Below are 19145 nucleotides of genomic sequence, written 5' to 3' on the forward strand. Positions count from 1 at the left end.
GTGTGTATACATATATATAAATAATACAGAATAGGACAAATGTTTATATATTCTCGAGCAATCACCGGTTGTAGGAGAGCGGTGTCGTTCATAATTTTTGTCGGTGTTACAAAGTTCCACCCTACCTTCTCTAACAATAACTATGTTCTTTAAGAGAGTAGAAAGTTATTTCAGAAAGATTTGGTTGATATTTCTAACATTTCGAATGAGCATTAAGAGGTTCCCGTATTAGCCTGTGTGTAGTCTGTAGGATTACCTTAACCAATGTATTTTTCATTTATTTCAAGATAGTAGGTTGTAATTTGATCGAGATTTAGCTGTTATTTCATGCAGCTCGAGCAACTACATAATGTAGCCATCGTTACTTCCGCATACAGTGGTTGTTCTTATTGCTATTTAACCCCAGGTCAGATTTAATCGAGCTGATCTTTTTTTTTTTTTAGATATAGTGCAGAGTACTAAGTTATCCATTGTTTTAAGAATCTTCAATAGGTTTTAATGGGGGAAACTTTAGCTTCTATTTCTAGCAGATCGAGTGGCGCGTGTCATCCACGGTACAATTTGCCAGTTTCTTTTTTGTTTTGTTTTCAAAACTGATCCAACAGAGCTCTGATCAAAGACATATAATGGGAGGCAAGGTTCTGGATATCGGTTGAATATCGCCTTTCTCCCATCAATTTCTTATCTTCGTGTTGCTAAGGCTCCAGCTGTTGAGTAAAGAAGTATTAGGCAAAACGCAGGTTCTTCATTAGTTTTATTTACAATATATACAAAGGTGTGGTATGCTGCTCTTCTGCAGCCATCTCATGCGGTATGAATTCGTCGTTCTCCGTTACGTGGGACATTGCCTCAGGAGATGCGATAAGCGGACTAGTCTAGAGGACGAGCTAATGAAGTGTGTTCTGCTAGCGGTCGCAATGGGAAAGAAGGATCAAACCTCGTGGTTTCTTTCTTTTTATAGTTTGCCATCGCGAGCCTCGTTGTGAGCTCGCACATGGCAAATGGATGCAGGTGAGGTCTCGCTCCAGTCTCAGAGATGTTAATGGCTGCCGTGAGATCTCACCCAATATTGCGCTGACAGCTTGTGCTGCTACAGACATAAAAAACTTGATGGAAATGTTGACCTTCTGTGTAGAAACTACCTACTTCAGTATGGACACTGATATATATATCGACAGGAGGCGGGCTTAGCTATGGGTTTCCCATTATCACCGGTAATAGCCAATATATACATGGAATACTTTGAAAATTTGGCTTTAGGATCAACACCACTAAAACCAACCTTATGGCTGCCATATGTTGATGACACCTTCATATTCTGGCCCCCACCAGGAAGATGTCCAAGTGCTGATAGATCATATGAACTCAATAGAGCCATCCATACAGTTCACAATTGAAAAGGAAAAAGACAATCAGCTCGCATTCCTGGATGTATTAATAACACGCACCAAGTATGGATTCAGGACATCTGTATACTGCAAGCCGACCTTTACTGGACAATACCTCAACTTCAATTCCTGCCATCCATACAGTGTAAAGAGAGGGATTGCTTTGTGCCTAAAACATCGTACAAAGAATATAAGTAGCGATCGTGATACCCACCACGAAGAAATGATCAAACTCAATAACGATCAGTTAAGCAACAACTGCCCCAAAAGTGTACTTCACTTTCTTTTTTTGGAGTGAGTTGGTGGCTGTTTACTATCAGGCATTTGTTTGGTTTTCTCTCAAAGAGAAAATAATTTCAATAAATTAAGAATATTTATCACAAATGTTATTTGTGATATATTTTCATTTATCATTATTGTATGTGTGAATATACATGTATGAATGTATGTATACACACATGTGTATATCATACGTAAAAGGCACCCGTGCTGGCTCCACATATAAAAGCACTCATACTGGTGCCACATAAAATACTACTGGGACACTCTGTAAAGTGGTTGGTGTTAGGAAGAGCATCCAGCTGTTGAAACCATACCTACACTGATGACTAGTTGAACGCAGCCTTCTGTCAAATCATCCATGAAAAACAGATGTTAAACGATATGATGATGATCATATATTATATAGATACATATAATATATATACATATGTATTATATATATATATTATATGTATATTATACATGTATTTATAATATTTGTACATATATATATATGTGTATATATATACACATATATAATGTTGATCATCATAATTGTCATTTTAACCTCTACTTCTCCATGTCTGCATGAGTCAGGCAGAGTTTATTGAGACAGCTTACATTTTCTCATGCCCAGACATGTGACCTTCATTTATGACTACCATGTGATATGAAGACTAGGGAACACACACACTCACTCACACATACACACATTGGCTTCTTTGAGTTACCTTCTACCAAATCCAATAAGAAGGCTTTGGTTAACCTGGGATTATAGTGGAAGACACTAGGCCAAGGTGCCATATACACCTTGGTTCCTTGGGCAATTATCTTTTAGTATAGAGCTGATCACAGTATTGTGAATAGATTTGGTGGACAGAAACTGAAAGAAGCCCATCATGTGTGTGTGTGTGCACGCATTTGAGTCTCCTTGTCTTGATATCACATATAGTTGTAAATGATTGTCACTGTCATACAAGCAATGTCATTCATTTCCTGTATGTAATAGGTCTAGTCATTGGAAACAGATTAAGGTTGGATACAGGAAGGGCATCCAGCCATAGAAAATCTGCCTCAACTCTGTTTGACCCATGCAAGCATGGAAAAGTACTCATTAAATTGAAAAGATGATAAAATGATGATGGTGATACATGTGTGTGCGTGTGTGTGTGAGGCACAGGCCCGGCTATGTGATTAAGAATCTTGCTTCACAACCAGATGGTCTTGGGTTCCATCCCAGTACTCCTGTGTGTCTACTACTATAGCCCCAAGCCAAACAAAACAATATGAATGAATTTGGTTGGAAGAGACTGAAAGGAACTCATCATATATGTATATATATATATATATGTGTGTGTTTGTGTGTACTCTTGTCTTGACATGTGATGATTGTAAATGAGCATCAGCATCGCACAAACAACATTGATCATTTCCTGTCCTCCATGAGGAAGTATTACGTTACTTACAGACAGGTAAGACTTGATGGCAGGAAGATCATTCAGCCATTAAAAATCTACTTCAACAAATTCTGACTGACCTGTGCAAGCATGGATAAATAGATGTTAAATGATAATGATACAGGTGTGTATGTATAATAATAACACACATGGGTGTGTGTTATAATTATTGTTCTTATTTTCAATTCCACTTCTTTATTGTTAGCCAATTGGTTAAATATCTTACCAACTAACTAACTAATCAATTGTTTGTTCAATGTGCTGTTTAACCAATAAATCAGTTATTTGTTCATCAAAGTTCCTTCATTGCTGTTTACGATCTTTTCAGTGACTCAGTGACATCCTCTCTCACTCAGACACTATGTCACTGAAAAGGTCGCAATCCAATTGACTAACAATAAAGAAGTGGTATTGAACCAGTGCATGTGTTATTATTGGTGTAATTAATAAGGTGGTGAGCTTGACAGAATCGTTAGCACAGTGGCCAAAATGCTTAGCAGCATTTCATCTGTCTTTATGTTCTGAGTTCAAATTCTGGTGAGGTCAACTTTCCTTTTCATGCTTTCAGGGTCGATAAAATAAGTTCCAGTTGGACACTAGGGTCGATGTAATTAGCTTAACCCCTCCTCCGAAATTACTGGCCTTGTGTTAAAATATGAAGCCATTATTATTATTGGTGTAATGCCTCTCCCAAGACACAATTTGTTTCAACACATGAACTCACATCAAGAATTTTGCAAACTAAATACAAGAACGAAGTGTAATCTCTTTTGTTTTCTTCTACTCCATGCCAGGAAGCAAATGTCCTAAACTAGAGCCAGGTACTTTGCGCCTCTACAGTATGAGGTTCTGTCCTTTTGCTGAAAGAACCAGACTGGTTTTGCAACATAAACGTATTCCGTGAGTAAAAAACTAATCTTCATTGTTAATCTAGTGTATGCGTGTGTGTGTGTGTGATTGTTGCTGTTCTTCTCTTCTTCCTCTGTCTCCCTCTCCAGTTCAGCTCAGATTGAGCAAACCTGCCTTAAATGGTATTCCTGTATTGTAAATCCTTTTTCTTTTTTGTTTTTTTGTTGTTTTTTTTTGTTCAGACACAGTGCACCAAGGACTACTTTATTCCATATGTTCTACTTTGAGAGAATAGCTGTTATGTCTAGCCAGTCAGCTGATAAATAGAAGCTTTGTCGTGTGTCTGAATATCTATTTGTGTGTGTGAGAGAGAGAGGGGGGGAGGAAGGAAGAAAGAAAGAAAGGAAGGAAGAAAGAAAGAGTGCATGCATGTGTGTGTGTATCACGATTGAATTTTTGTGGCCCTTGTAGATCCAGTATTGTTGTTGTTGATAATAGTATCCTTATGGCTGTTGTTATTGTTGTCAGTGTGGTAAATTTTTTTATTGTTGTTGCAGCTGTTTACTGTTGTTCTTATTTCTGTAGCTGTTTACTGTTGTTCTTATTTCTGTAGCTGTTTACTGTTGTTCTTATTGTTGTTGCAGCTATTGTTCTCGTTATTGTTGTGGAAGCTGTTGTTGTGGTCATGTAGACACCACTTACCCTCTTCTAAACTGGTTGACCCTGCTTAACAATTATGTAGCACATTGCTATTAGAGCTATTCAACCCTAGGTTAATAATGATCAAACAGGTCCAGCACCAAATGTGTTCCAGATATGACCATCCCCTACATACTAAACTTCACAAAAACCCTTAGATTTTTGCTGTCACAGCTTTTATAAAATTAATTAAATTTATTAGATACATTGGTCAGTCATAAATGGCTGTTGTACTTATAGACAGAAAGAAAAGAACCAAGTGGACTATACTGTCAAACATTTTTACATTCTCATCTCCCAACTCTTAACTGAACTCTATGCAAATGTATTTAAAACCATGTGACATATCAGTAATTTATTTAATTAAATTGACAGCCAAAAGTATGTCAAATATTTTGATTAGTCTACCTGTTTTAAAAGAATCATCATCATCATCATTCAACAGCCACTGTCCATGCTGGCATTGGTTAGATGGTTTAACTGGAGCTGGTAAGCTGGAGAGCTGCACAAAGTTCCAGTCTTATTCGGCTTGGTTTCTATGGCTGGATGCCCCTCCTAATACCAACCACTCTCAAGAGTGTACTGAGTGTCTTTTACATGTCACCAGCACAGGTGTCTTTTATGTGTCACCAGCACAGGTGTCTTTTATGTGTCACTGGCAAAGGTGTCTTTTACATGTCACCAGTACTGCCCATGACCACAATTTCACTTAGCTTGATGTGTCTTCTCAAGCACAGCAAATCACCAGAAGTCTTAATAAATTGTCATTGCCTCCATGAGACTCAATAATTTATCTAATAATTATGGCTTTAAACACACTTTCATAACGGTTAGGTAAGAGTGAATTCAATAATTACTGATGAGAATATAAACACATTGACCTCCATTTTTTCTGTCCACGGTCAAATTTGTATACACCTGATGGTCATTTAATGTGTCTAATTGATTTAAATTAGTTTACACATGAAGTGAAGGCTGAAATTTATGAAAAATAAACACTACTGACTTACCAGTAGTTTAGTCAAATAGTGTATATATCCTATATTTTTTAAAGACAATAAGATGTGATCTGAGGATGATTTAGTTGCTGTTTCTAACATAGAAGCTCCTTATTGGGTCCCTTGCTGTATAATGGCAAATATACAGTTACAGAAAGTAGAGAACTGGTGAAACATCTAGGTCTGACTTCACCAGATATTTCCTACCATTACCCTACAGAGGACTTCAGATGTTCACCATGCTGATTGTGTGGTCATAGTTGAATTGTCTAATTTTTGACCAGCAATAAAGTTGTTCCCTTTCCTTTTTTTTTTTATTTCATTTTATTATTATTTTTTTAACAATTTTAAGATAATAAGACTCTGAAAGAGATTTTTTTTTTTTTGCTGTTTCCAAGCAAACCAAGTGACTGCATGGAGCAGGCTTCCTTAACTTGGAGTATTGGAACTCAAGACTGGAGGTTGTGGTAGTCAATCACTGGTAATATTTGCTTTAAATGTAACAAGACCCACTCTGAATTACATTCTTTACATTTCCCTAAAATTCTATAAGATTATGCTCTTTACATTCTGAGTTCAAATTCCACTGTCAACTTTGCCTTTCAACCATTTGGGATTGATAAAATATCTGTCAAGTAGAAGGGGTGGATTTAAATGACTAACTCCTTTCCCCAAATCCGAGCTTTATTTAGTCCATCTCTGTCGGTCAACTGTATTACCTCCTCTTCAGTTAATGTGTAAGTAGCTGAGCTTTCCACAAACGTAAATACTAAAACAGAATCAGCATGATGCAGAGTGTAACAAAGTTGTACTTTTGAAATACAAGTACAATCCACTCAACAATCTTCTATACACTTTCCATCTACCGAATTTCACTCTCTACATAAAGGTCAACACAAAGCTATAGGAAGCGACATTTGCCCATCATGCCACACAACAGAACTGAACCCAGCTGCATGTGGTTGATAAAGGAATTCCTTAACCATTCAGCTATACTGTGCCTATTTATGCTTAGTACTTAGAAATCCTTTCTTTAGAGTTACCTCCCTTGCTTGGTGCCTTGAGAGTTTTAAACACGCTTAACTCCAAGAAGGAAATTTTGTCAACTTTTGAAGTTTTTCCAATTCCCTATATTACAAACTGGAAAATACTTCAGCATCTACCTCCCACCCCACAATCACTGACACTCTACACAGTTCAGGTTTGGTCCACAATCAAGTATTGCTCCCACTTTTTGGACATTGCATTGCTACTATTGAACACCCAAGCATCCCAGGCTGCTTCCAGAGACAGGTCACTTGACAGATTGCCATAAAGTCACCCACAGCTTTTATGTCATTCAGTCTCTGGCCCTCGGGTATACTCTCTCTCCTTCCTTTGCTTTTTCTTCCACAACTATAATAGTCACTGTGACCCTCAGAGTTGACTGATCTTGTGCTGACTCTACACAGGCACTCCTGACTCACTCATCTCTCCTCCTCCTTCTCCTCTCATGGCACATGTGGTGTTGAATATTTCACCTCCCTCACTAACCACTCGACCCAGTCTTCCTCCCATGAACATCATTCCTTGAACTCTTTTCCTCTGCTCATGTCTTTCCTACACTTGTTGACAGGTAACAGTTTAATCAAAACATTGACAGCAACAATTTCACTGCTTTCAGAAAGCATACAAGGGCCATGACCATTTCCCTGTCTGCCAAAACAATTAAATAAACCAAAAAATTTTAGCTGATCACTTCTAAGTCTTGCCAACTGAAGTGAATATACTTCGTTGATGAGGCCTAACAAGACTGAAACATGTCTGCTGCTTTCAACACGTTGGCTTCAAAGAACAGAACTACAATTAGCTGCACTGTATTTTCCTAAAGTCTATCATGATTAAAATTGTCTCCCTTGCTTTTAGAATTTAGAATTTAATCAGTATTAAAGGGAGCTTTTATTTTTTTATTACAAGGACAATCTTATTTAATTGAAGTTTCTTATGTCACTGTAATGCATATATACGTGAAATTCAACTGTTTGTCTATGTGTTTATGTATATGTTTATGTATTCACGTGTGTGTGTGTGTATGTATGTACATATATATAAATACACACACTATAACAAAGTAGTCTACTCTGAATTTTTCCTGTGGCTGTTCACAACTGTCCAACGAATTGTTTGAACTACATAAACTGTACTATTATATACTTAACAACACTACATACATATATATGTGTGTGTGTGTGTGTGTGTGTGTGTGTGTATGTATTATGTATGTATGTATGTATTACGTATGTATTATGTATGTATGTATGTATGTACACACAAGCAAGTGCTGAAAAGTTCTTGGCTTTGGGCATAAGAAAATACGGGAGGATTTGTTAATTGTGATTTTATGCAATGTATTCCCCTCTCAGATTTACACTGACTTATTATATGTTGGATAAAATCATAATTAACTGATCGTCTTGTTTCTTTTACCCAAAGCCAGGAAATTCTCAGCCCCCACCCCTGTGCATATATATATAAATATATATATATATATATATATATATATATATATATATATATTTATAGCATCATCATCATCGTCGTCGTCGTTTAATGTATGCTTTCCATGCTAGCATGGGTTGGGCAGTTTGACTGAGAACTGGCAAGTCAGGATGCTGCACCAGGATCTAATCTGATTTGGCAAAGTTTCTACAGCTGAATGCCCTTCCTAATGCCAACCATTCTGAGAGTGTAGTGGGTGTCACAGCATGGGTGCCAGTCTGGCAGCAATGGCATTGGCCATGCTCGAATGGCGTTTTTTACATGCCACTGGTATGGGTGCCTGTCAGGTGGCACTGGAATCGGTCATGCTCAAATGGTGCATTTTGCATACCACTAGCATGGGTGCCAGTCAGGCGGCACTGGCATTGGTCACAACTACAAATTCACTTGGTTCAACATATATATATATATATATATATATATATATATATATATATATATATATATATATATATATATATATGTATGTATATATATAAAGTACCAAACTGAGGAAAAGAAATCCTTCAAAGTGTGTGTTAAACATCCAATTCACTGGTACTTCAGTTGGATACCATATAAATATTGGTATAATTCAATAATAAAGATAAATTAAAGATATTCTATTGACATTCAACAATTTATTTATATTACAATATTACATTAAATACTATGAATATAGTATATAACATAACATAATATTATATAAATAATTATAAAAACCGTAAAAGTCCAACAAATTGTTCCAATTTATATATATTTTTTTTCTGATATACATAATTGCGGAGTCACTATCAGAACTATCAGAACTAGAGGAGAAGTTTCAGGTGTGGAAGCAAGGTCTAGAATTGAAGGGCCTTAGAGTCAACCTAGCTAAAACCAAAATCCTAATAAGTAGGAAGGTAGATAAAACACAAACCCCTTCAGGTAGATGGCCCTGCTCAGTATGTAGAAAAGGAGTAGGTAGTAACTCTATAAGATGTACCCAGTGCAAGCTATGGACACATAAGAGGTGCAGCAACATCAAAGGCAGGTTAACTAGGAAGTTAGTTTTTGTTTGTGGCAGATGTTCAGGTGCAATAAAGACTGTAAACAAACAGGAAACAACTTCTATCTCATTCCAGGGTGAAAAACTAGAGGTAGTCGATAGTTTCCGCTATCTGGGTGACCAAGTTAGTAGTGGGGGTGGGTGCACTGAAAGTGTAGCTGCTAGAATAAGAATAGCCTGGGCAAAGTTTAGAGAGCTCTTACCCCTGCTGGCGACAAAGGGACTCTCACTCAGAGTAAAAGGCAGACTGTATGACGCATGTGTACGAACAGCCATGCTACATGACAGTGAAACATGGGCTGTAACTGCTGAGGACATGCGTAAGCTCGCAAGGAATGAAGCCAGTATGCTCCGTTGGATGTGTAATGTCAATGTGAATACCCGTCAGAGTGTAAGTATCTTGAGAGAAAAGCTGAACATTAGAAGCATCAGTTGTGGTGTGCAAGAGAGACGATTGCACTGGTATGGACATGTGGTGAGAATGGATGAGGATAGCTGCGTGGAAAAGTGCCACACCCTAACAGTTGAGGGAACCCGTGGAAGAGGTAGGCCCAGGAAGACCTGGGCTGAGGTGGTGAGGCAAGACCTTCGTACATTGGGCCTCACCGAGGCGATGACTACTGACCGAGACCTTTGGAAATGTGCTGTGCGTGAGAAGACCCGGCAAGCCAAGTAAGATCGTTGCCAGTGCCCCTGGACTGGCTCTTTTGCGGGTGGCACATAAGATGCACCATTTTGAGCGTGGCCGTTGCCAGTACCACCTGACTGGCCTTCGTAGGATTTTCAAGCGAGATCGTTGCCAGTGCCCCTGGACTGGCTTGTGTGGGTGGTACATAAAAGACACCATTTCGAGAGTGGCCGTTGCCAGTATCGCCTGACTGGCCTTCGTGCAGGTGACACGTAAAAGCACCTACTACACTCTCTGAGTGGTTGGCGTTAGGAAGGGCATCCAGCTGTAGAAACTCTGCCAAATTTAGATTGGAGCCTGGTGTTGCGATCCAGTTTCACCAGTCCTCAGTCAAATCGTCCAACCCATGCTAGCATGGAAAGCGGACGTTAAACGATGATGATGATGATGATGATGATGATAATCACAGTTCAATTATATATAAGTCACTTCAGGGTGAATCAGTGCAGAAAGATGAAATCCCGTCTGGAAAGGACGGCTGGATTGTAAAAATTAATTCAGATGTCTGTTTTATGAGGGTGAGCATTAATTATTCACTCTTACATCAATTACAATTAAAAAACAACAAAAACGTTTTAATGGATAATACAATCAAATACGTGCAATCCACAACCATTGAAATTCACTTTATTATATCTCAAACAGATTCCAATTGAAACCCTTTTATGACCAAGATAATCGTTTGTTATCACAGCATACAATAATATTATATGTGTGTTTATAAATGTATATAATTAAGTATCTAAGTCTTCTCCTACGTGTAACTACAACAAAAACTATATAAACAATTACATCTTCAATACAACAACTCTTTTATCTATTTAAATTAGTTGGTATATAAAGAATTAATTGTTTAAATTAACTAATGATAATTTTCTATATTCATTATTTTTTTCTTGTAGGGATAATTACATAGTAGATATGAATAGAATCCTAATGAGCGGAATTATTGATAGTATGCTGATCTTTTGATTACATTGGTGTTACAATAATATCCGCGAAACGATCGTCAGATGTTTAATTTTTTAAATTTTAGATTTTTTAAATTTTGGACTTTATAATATTCATGCTTAATTACGCATAAATTTTTTATATGCATTTATATTCACATGTATCTTTATCTACATTCATATTTTTATATATATTTATTTTTATATTTCGTATATTTTAAATTTTAAATTTATTATATTTACCATGTCATATTGGATATATATCTTTCGAAATATTAAATATTGATTTCCTGCGAATATTATTGATAATTTTATGAATTTATTAATAATATAAAAACACACACACATATATATATATATATATATATATATATATATATATATATATATATATATATATATACACACACACAAATACATTTATACACAAATATAAATTGCCATATGATTAGATATGTTTACATAGTTACACAATAAATGCATATATATACATTCACATACACACACACACACACACATTAGGTTGGTGCATAATTATTGCAGCTTTTTTTCAATAAATTTTATTCAACAAAAATTTAAATAAAACACCAATGTAGACAAAACGCTGGGCAGAAATTGAAGTAGATGGTGAATATGTTCCAGAATAATCATTTAAAGATGTTTTTGTTAAATGTTGTTATTGTTTTTGCTGAATAAAATTTATTGAAAATAAGCTGCAATAATTATGCACCAACCTAATATATATATACACACACCATCCGAGCAGGATCACTGCCAGAGCAGCTGTCTGGCTTCCGTATATATCTGTATATACATATGTGTGTGTGTGTATATACAGTAATATATATGTGTGTGTGTGTGTGTGTATATATATATATATATATATATATGTATGTATGTATGTATGTATGTATGTATGTATGTATGTATGTATGTATGTATGTATGTATGTATGTATGTATGCATGTATGTATGTATGTATGTATGTATGTATATATATATATACAGTCTTACATTATATATACATCTAACTTTTCAGGTGTTCGCATGGCTTATGGTAAGAAGTTTACTTCCCAACCATGTAGTTCTGAGTTCTGTCCCACTACTCAGCACCTTGGATAAGTGTCTACTACTATAGTTTGGGCCAACCAAAGCCCTTGTGTGTGAATTTGGGAAAAGAAAACTGAAAGAAGCCCATCATTTATGTGTGTGTGTATGTGTGTCCCACTACTGCTTGACAACCAGATAAGGTTTGTTTACATATCTACAACTTAGCAGTTTGGCAAAACAGACTGAAACTATAAATCCCACACCTAAAAAGCAAAAATTAGTACTGGGTGTGATTCACTTGACTACAAATTTGTCAAGGTGGTGCCCCAGCATGGCCGCGATCCAATGACTGAAATAAGTAAAGGAGACAGTTTCCATTTATCAGATTTCACTCACAAGATATTGATCAACCTAAGGCTATTGAAGAAGGGCCCATGCCCAAAGTGCTAAGTGTGGGGATTCAACACAGGACTATGTAACTTCAAAGTAAACTTTTGCACTCAACCATTACTATCCCCATTATGCCTTGCTTATATCAGAAATGCTTATTATTATTATGCAAATTCACAGTTTATTAAAGAATGGTTCATTGTCAATGTGCTTCCATTGCCTGTGTGTTTAAAGTATTACTTTTATGTGACATAAAAGTATCGTTTCACACATTTATGTGAAAACATATGATGCGTGTGTGTGTCTATATATATATGCAAGTTTATGTATAGGGATATATTATCATCATCATCGTTTAACGTATACCTGATCATTTACATAATGATATACACACACACATATATATATAGGTGAAAGGTGTTTATTTTTTAATGATATAAACATGCATGCATACATACACACACACACACACACATAAAGGTGAAACCTAGTTATTCTTTGAAAAGGTGTGGATCAAATATACTTGTTTACATACTAAGAAAAACAGAAACACCAACACACACACACACACGCACGCACGCACACACACTCATCCGTTTATATACACTATGCATATGTGTGTTTATGTTACATAAACACAAACACACCAACATCAGTTGTCAAGCGATGGTGGGGGTGGGGGGGACACAGACACAAAGACTCACACACACACACACACACACACACACACACACACACATATGTATACATTTTAACCCACATGGGTGGAGGCGCAATGGCCCAGTGGTTAGGGCAGCGGACTCGCGGTCATAGGATCGCGGTTTCGATTCCTGGACCGGGCGTTGTGAGTGTTTATTGAGCGAAAACACCTAAAGCTCCACGAGGCTCCGGCAGGGGATGGTGCTGAACCCTGCTGTACTCTTTCACCACAACTTTCTCTCACTCTTTCTTCCTGTTTCTGTTGTGCCTGTAATTCAAAGGGTCAGCCTTGTCACACTGTGTCACGCTCAATATTCCCGAGAACTACGTTAAGGGTACACGTGTCTGTGGTGTGCTCAGCCACTTGCACGTTAATTTCACAAGCAGGCTGTTCCGTTGATCGGATCAACTGGAACCCTCGACGTCGTAAGCGACGGAGTGCCAACAAACAAAAACCCACATGGATCTATGCAGGATTGCACCTATGGACTTATACTCTTGTTTCTACAATATCAGAAAGCTGAACTATGAACTTTTATGCTTCTTTTTTCTTATTTTTCTCCATCTCCTTATTCTTTTACTCCCTTCCTCTTTGTCATCCTCTCATTAATATATACCATTCTCATTTTCTCTATTTTTTTCCCCATTTGTCTCTGATGATGGAATATCTTATACTCAGGGATATCCCAGAAACAGCTATATGACTTTGAATTTTTCCAATAATAATATTGTATACGACTTGAGATATTTGCCTTACCTTAATGTCTGTTGTCCTCTTTAACATTTATATATATATATATATATATATATATATATAGATATATATATATAGATATATATATATATATATATATATATCTATATATATATATATAGATAGATAGATAGATAGATAGATAGATATAGATATATAGATATATATATACACATATATATATGTACAGATATAAATAATGTGGGTGGCTTATTAGCAATTGAAAAATCTAAAGGCAAATTTATAGACGTCACTAAAGTGACAGAGGGTACAAAGTGGTACCAGTATTGTTAGAAATAAGAGTCAAAATGACTTGTTAGCCACAGAAACACTATCTTACTAAGTTGACAAGGGAGACAAAGCTCCCTACACAGATATAGCCATATCATGTGATTTTAAATTTCTATGCAGAGCATCTTAGCCACTGACAAGAATTAAGATACTCTACATCAAAATTTTAAATTACGTGACATGGCTATATCTAAGACTGTAAGGAGATAGTGCTTTTGTGGCTAATGAGTCATTTTAACTCTTATTTCTAGCAATGCTGGTACCACTTTGCACCTCTGTCACTTTGGCGACGTTTATAAATTTGCCTATATGTGTGTGTGCATATATATATATATATATATATATATATATAAATATATATATATATATATATATATATATATATATATATATATGAATAATATATAACTATATGTATATGTATACATACATGCATATACGGGTACAGGACATCAAAAAAACGTTAACCACAATGAGAAACGAAAACGTAGAAAACGAACATATTTTGAACAACGAAAAAAACAGAGAAACGAGACATGCAACATAAAGAGTGTACCCCTTCGTCAATTGTCCCTGTTTCATCTACTCTGTCTTTCGAAGGCAAGGACAATACGCGACTTTGTTGAAACAGTCCTTCCCGCAAAGCAAATTAAATAAAATTTGGGATTTTTTGCAGAGAGTGAAAGTGTTAACAAGAACAGCACAGTGAGAACAAAACAATAAAAACAAACGGTGAGGGTTGTTGAGCCAAGACGATAGAAAAATTATTATGAACGCTAGGTAGACGAGCCATATATATATTGGGTTGGCAGAAAAGTAATTTCAGTTTTTTAGTGTGAAATAAAAGTCTTTTTTTTTTTCATACAAAGAATTAACTTTAATCAATTATATATTTTTGCATTTTGTTCGATGTTCTTTTGCCATCTTTCTGACAACTTCAGGATTCCACGCTCATAGAACTTCTGGTGCTTAGCCAAAAACTGAAGCAAGTGTAATTTCAAGTCATCATCATTATTGAAAGTTTTATCATTCAAAGAATTTTGCAAACTTCGAAATAAATGGTAATCTGATGGTGCAAGGTCGAGGCTATATGGTGGATGTGTCATCACTTCCCAACCAAGCTCCAATAATTTTTCACAAGTTAGTAAAGACATGTGTGGTCTAGTGTTATCATGGTGAAAAACAATTCCTTTACGATTTGCCTATTCTAGCCATTTTTCTTTGATTGCTTCCTCCAGCTTCATTAATTATTGATAGTAAATATCTAAACTGATTGTTTGGTTCCTTGGAAGCAGCTCAAAATGCACAACACTTTTGTAATCCCACCACATTGACAGCATGACTTTTTTATGTAATTCAGCTTTCGATGTGGTTTGTGCTGGTTCATTACGCTTGGACCATGATCATTTTCGATTGATGTTATTGTAGGAAATCCATTTTTCATCCCCAATGATGATTCATTTCAAAAAAAGGTCGATTTTATTGTGTTTGAGATGCCTATCACAAATATTGATTCGTTGTATTAAGTGAATCTCTTTCAATTTATGTGAAACCCAAATATTGAGCTTCTTAACAAGTCCAAGACATTTTAAGTGATTTTCAATTGTTGTGTGCAATACATTTAATCTCTCTGCAATCTCTCACACAGTTGTATGACAATCAGATTCAGTTATGGCTTTGATTCGGTCATCATCAACTTTAGTTGGTCATCTTTGAGTGAAAAACCTCCAGAACGGAATTTTTAAAACCATTTCTGACATGTGCGTTCTGTTAAGCAATCGACACCATAAACTACATATATCTCTTTGTGAGCCTCTGCAGCTTTCTTGCCTTTGCAAGAATAAAAAAGCAAAATATGGTGAAAATGTTCATTTTTGCACTCCATGTTAAAATTGACACTAAGCTAACAATTGTAAACAAAATGACGCAAAATTTGCTTCTAAAGTAAGCTAAAAGTAACGACTATCAAATGTCAAAAGAAAAAAATCATAATATTAACAAAAGTCATTCAAAAATATCGTAACTCTATCTATTTGCGAAAAACGAAATTACTTTCTTGCCAACCTAATATATATATATATATATATATATATATATATATATATACACACACATATATGTATATATATATGTGTGTGTGGGTGTATAATATTAAATATGTCTCAAAATGTATGGGCTATTTACAGAGTGCTCATAGAGAGCCAATGTGAAAAAATATAGAGTAGAGAAAATTGAAAACGCAAATCTTAGGCAGTCAAACAGATTCCCAAACGCATAAACGAAAACATTCAATCAAAGTAGTTGAATCATATATATTTATACACATCAACATAAATCATGCAATGTACATGTATTAAGTTTCTCCAAGAGTATAAAGAATAAAAATATAGAAGAAATATAAATGTATATAAATATACGTATAAGTGATTCTTAGACAATTCAGAGATGGTTTGCCATTTAAAAAATTGACACTTTTATTCCTATATTTATCAACCTCTCATTCATTTTGCACCTCCAATATTTATCACGCATAACTCCTTACATGTAATTTTTATATGTATTTTTATATATATTTTTATATTTTTTTCTATATTTTTATGTATGTTTGGTTTTTTTTCTTTATACCCTTGGAGAATCTCCATACCTGTACATGCAAGATTTATGCTGATGTGTATAAATATATATGATTCAACTACTTTGACTGAATGTTTCCATTTATGTATTTGGGAATCTGTTTGACTGCCGAAGATTTTCATTTTCAATTTTCTCTATTACCATCATTATCATCATCGTCGTTTAACGTCCGCTTTCCATGCTAGCATGGGTTGGACAATTTGATTGAGGACTGGTGAAATCAGATGGCTACTGGTGAAATCCCAGGCTCCAATCTGTATTGGCAGAATTTCTACAGCTGGATGCCCTTCCTAACGCCATATATGTGTGTGTGTGTGTGTGTGTATACATGGTGTGAAAGAAGTGATGTAGAAGGAAGATAGACTCCCCTTACCCCACCCCTCCCAAAACTGAACTATTTTCTCAACCATATCCACCTACCTCACCTCCTACAAACGTCACACTCTAATTAACCTAAACAAAATCAACAATCGTATATTAATTGAATAAAGAATCTTATTCTGTGTGTGTGAGAGAGAGAGAGAGAGAGAGAGAGAGAGAGAGAGAGAGGCTGTGTTTCATACCTAGGTAATGTATATAGTGAGTGCAAAAGGAAGATTCTGTATATGTGTGTATAACTACATGTTTATGCATATTTGTAAGTTTGCGTTCATATGTGCACATGTTAAATTGGCACCCCTGTTGGTTATGATAATGAACTGTTCTTGTTGATCTGATCAATGGAACAGCCTGATCATAAAATTAACATGCAAATAGGTGAACCCTCCACAGATACATGCAGCTTTAATGTAGTTCTCATGGATATTCAGCATGAAATATAGACACTACTCAGTTTTGCCAGCTGAGTGGAGTGGAACAACATGAAATAAAGTGTCTTGCTTAAGGACACAAATCACCACCAAGAAACAAACTCACAACCTTACAAGTGTGAGCCGGATACCCTAACCACTAAGCTATATGCCTTCAGTGCTTGCCTGTGATATACAGTCAGGTACAATATGTACCTAATTGTAATTTGATCTCTGCATGATTGTGTAATTAATCAGTTTACTTTGCAACCATGTTTCCAGGTTCAATCCCACCATGCTCCACCTTGAGCAAGTGTTTCTAATTGTAACCTTAGATTGACTAACACATTGTACAAGATTCCATGTAATGGGACTGAATCCAAAACTGTGTAGTTGCAATGCAAACTTCATAACCACAGTCTCCTTCTGCTTGCGTACATTCATGCATACATATATTTATATACACACATAGATGCATATATGCATTTAAATGTTTTTTTGTTTGTTTTTTTTAAGTCAAAACAATACAAGTTGTAAGAAATAATCCTTTGTATTATAGTCACATGACCAGAAATTTTGAATGGTGGGGAGCTGTAATCTATTACAACAACCCCAATATTCTACCACTACTTATTCTATCAACCCTGAAAGGATTAAAGGTAAAGTCAACCTTGGCAGTATTTGAACAAGTTATAAGATATCATATTGATTGATGGTTTGTACTTTGACCTTGTATTTCAGTAGTTTGGGGTTTCAACCCTTTGTTCAGGAAATCTTCAGAGATGCGTTATTATGAGCTGACTACTCTATACTGTACAAGATTTCCTCAAGAAAGGGTTCTAACACTGAACAGTTGAAATATAAGTTAACAGTACAAACCATTGACCTGTGTTATTTCTTATAATTTGTTCAAATGCAACCAAGGTTGACTTTGCCTTTCATCCTTTCAGTGCTGATAAAATAAGGGCCAGTTGAGCACTGGGGATGATGTAATTGACTAAACTCCTCCCCACATAATTTCACTGGTTGTGCTTATAGCAGAATGGATTTTACTTATAATTTGCATTGTTTTGGCTTTAAAAAATAATATGAAAGCATTTATCTATATCAGACAATGCTTCATGCATATATATGTGGATATACATATCTATGTGTATGTGTGTGTACATGTATATACATACCTGTGTGCATGTAGATATAAATATATATATATATATGTATATATATAATCATGTTATATTTTCATGTCTACCATCTTATTATAATCTGTTGTTTGAAATATAGGCATGAGATAGTGAACATCAACCTCAAACACAAACCAGAATGGTTCCTTGAAAAGACTCCTATAGGTCGAGTACCTGTCATTGAACATGATTCCAAGATTATCTACGAGTCTATAATCTGCAATGAATATCTAGAGAAAATCTTCCCCAATCCACCATTAACTCCCACCGACCCCTATAGTCAGGCAAAGGATCAGATGTTAGTCAGCCTTATGGACAAGGTAAGTACAGTCCTTTTTGTACTTCCCTTTAAAACATTGACTCTTGTCTCATTTATATTTTAAGAAATCACTCAAAAACAAGTTGTTTCATAAAGTTTTGATATAACTAAAGAATTATAAGAGAATTCAGCACCTTAGCTCCTCCACTAGTTTCTGTTGTTAATCTCTATACTTAAATAA

The 19145-nt window shown here is 35.6% G+C and overlaps 1 protein-coding gene across 4 annotated transcripts in view; it reads left to right on the forward strand.

The window, feature by feature from the left end:
• LOC106878224 (glutathione S-transferase omega-2) overlaps nt 1-19145 on the forward strand; it is a 28895-nt gene that overhangs the window by 2202 nt on the left and 7548 nt on the right. For all 4 annotated transcript variants that reach the window (XM_089338332.1, XM_089338333.1, XM_089338334.1 and 1 more), the window contains exons 2-3: nt 3901-4006; nt 18746-18965. In XM_089338332.1, the coding sequence (XP_089194458.1) occupies nt 3948-4006; nt 18746-18965 (279 nt within the window). In that variant the 5' untranslated portion in view covers nt 3901-3947. The remainder of the gene's footprint in view (nt 1-3900; nt 4007-18745; nt 18966-19145) is intronic.

This window comes from Octopus bimaculoides, chromosome 20 (genome assembly GCF_046866305.1).
Source record: "Octopus bimaculoides isolate indiv1 chromosome 20, ASM4686630v1, whole genome shotgun sequence".
In the NCBI taxonomy this organism is placed as follows: Eukaryota; Metazoa; Mollusca; class Cephalopoda; order Octopoda; family Octopodidae; genus Octopus; species Octopus bimaculoides.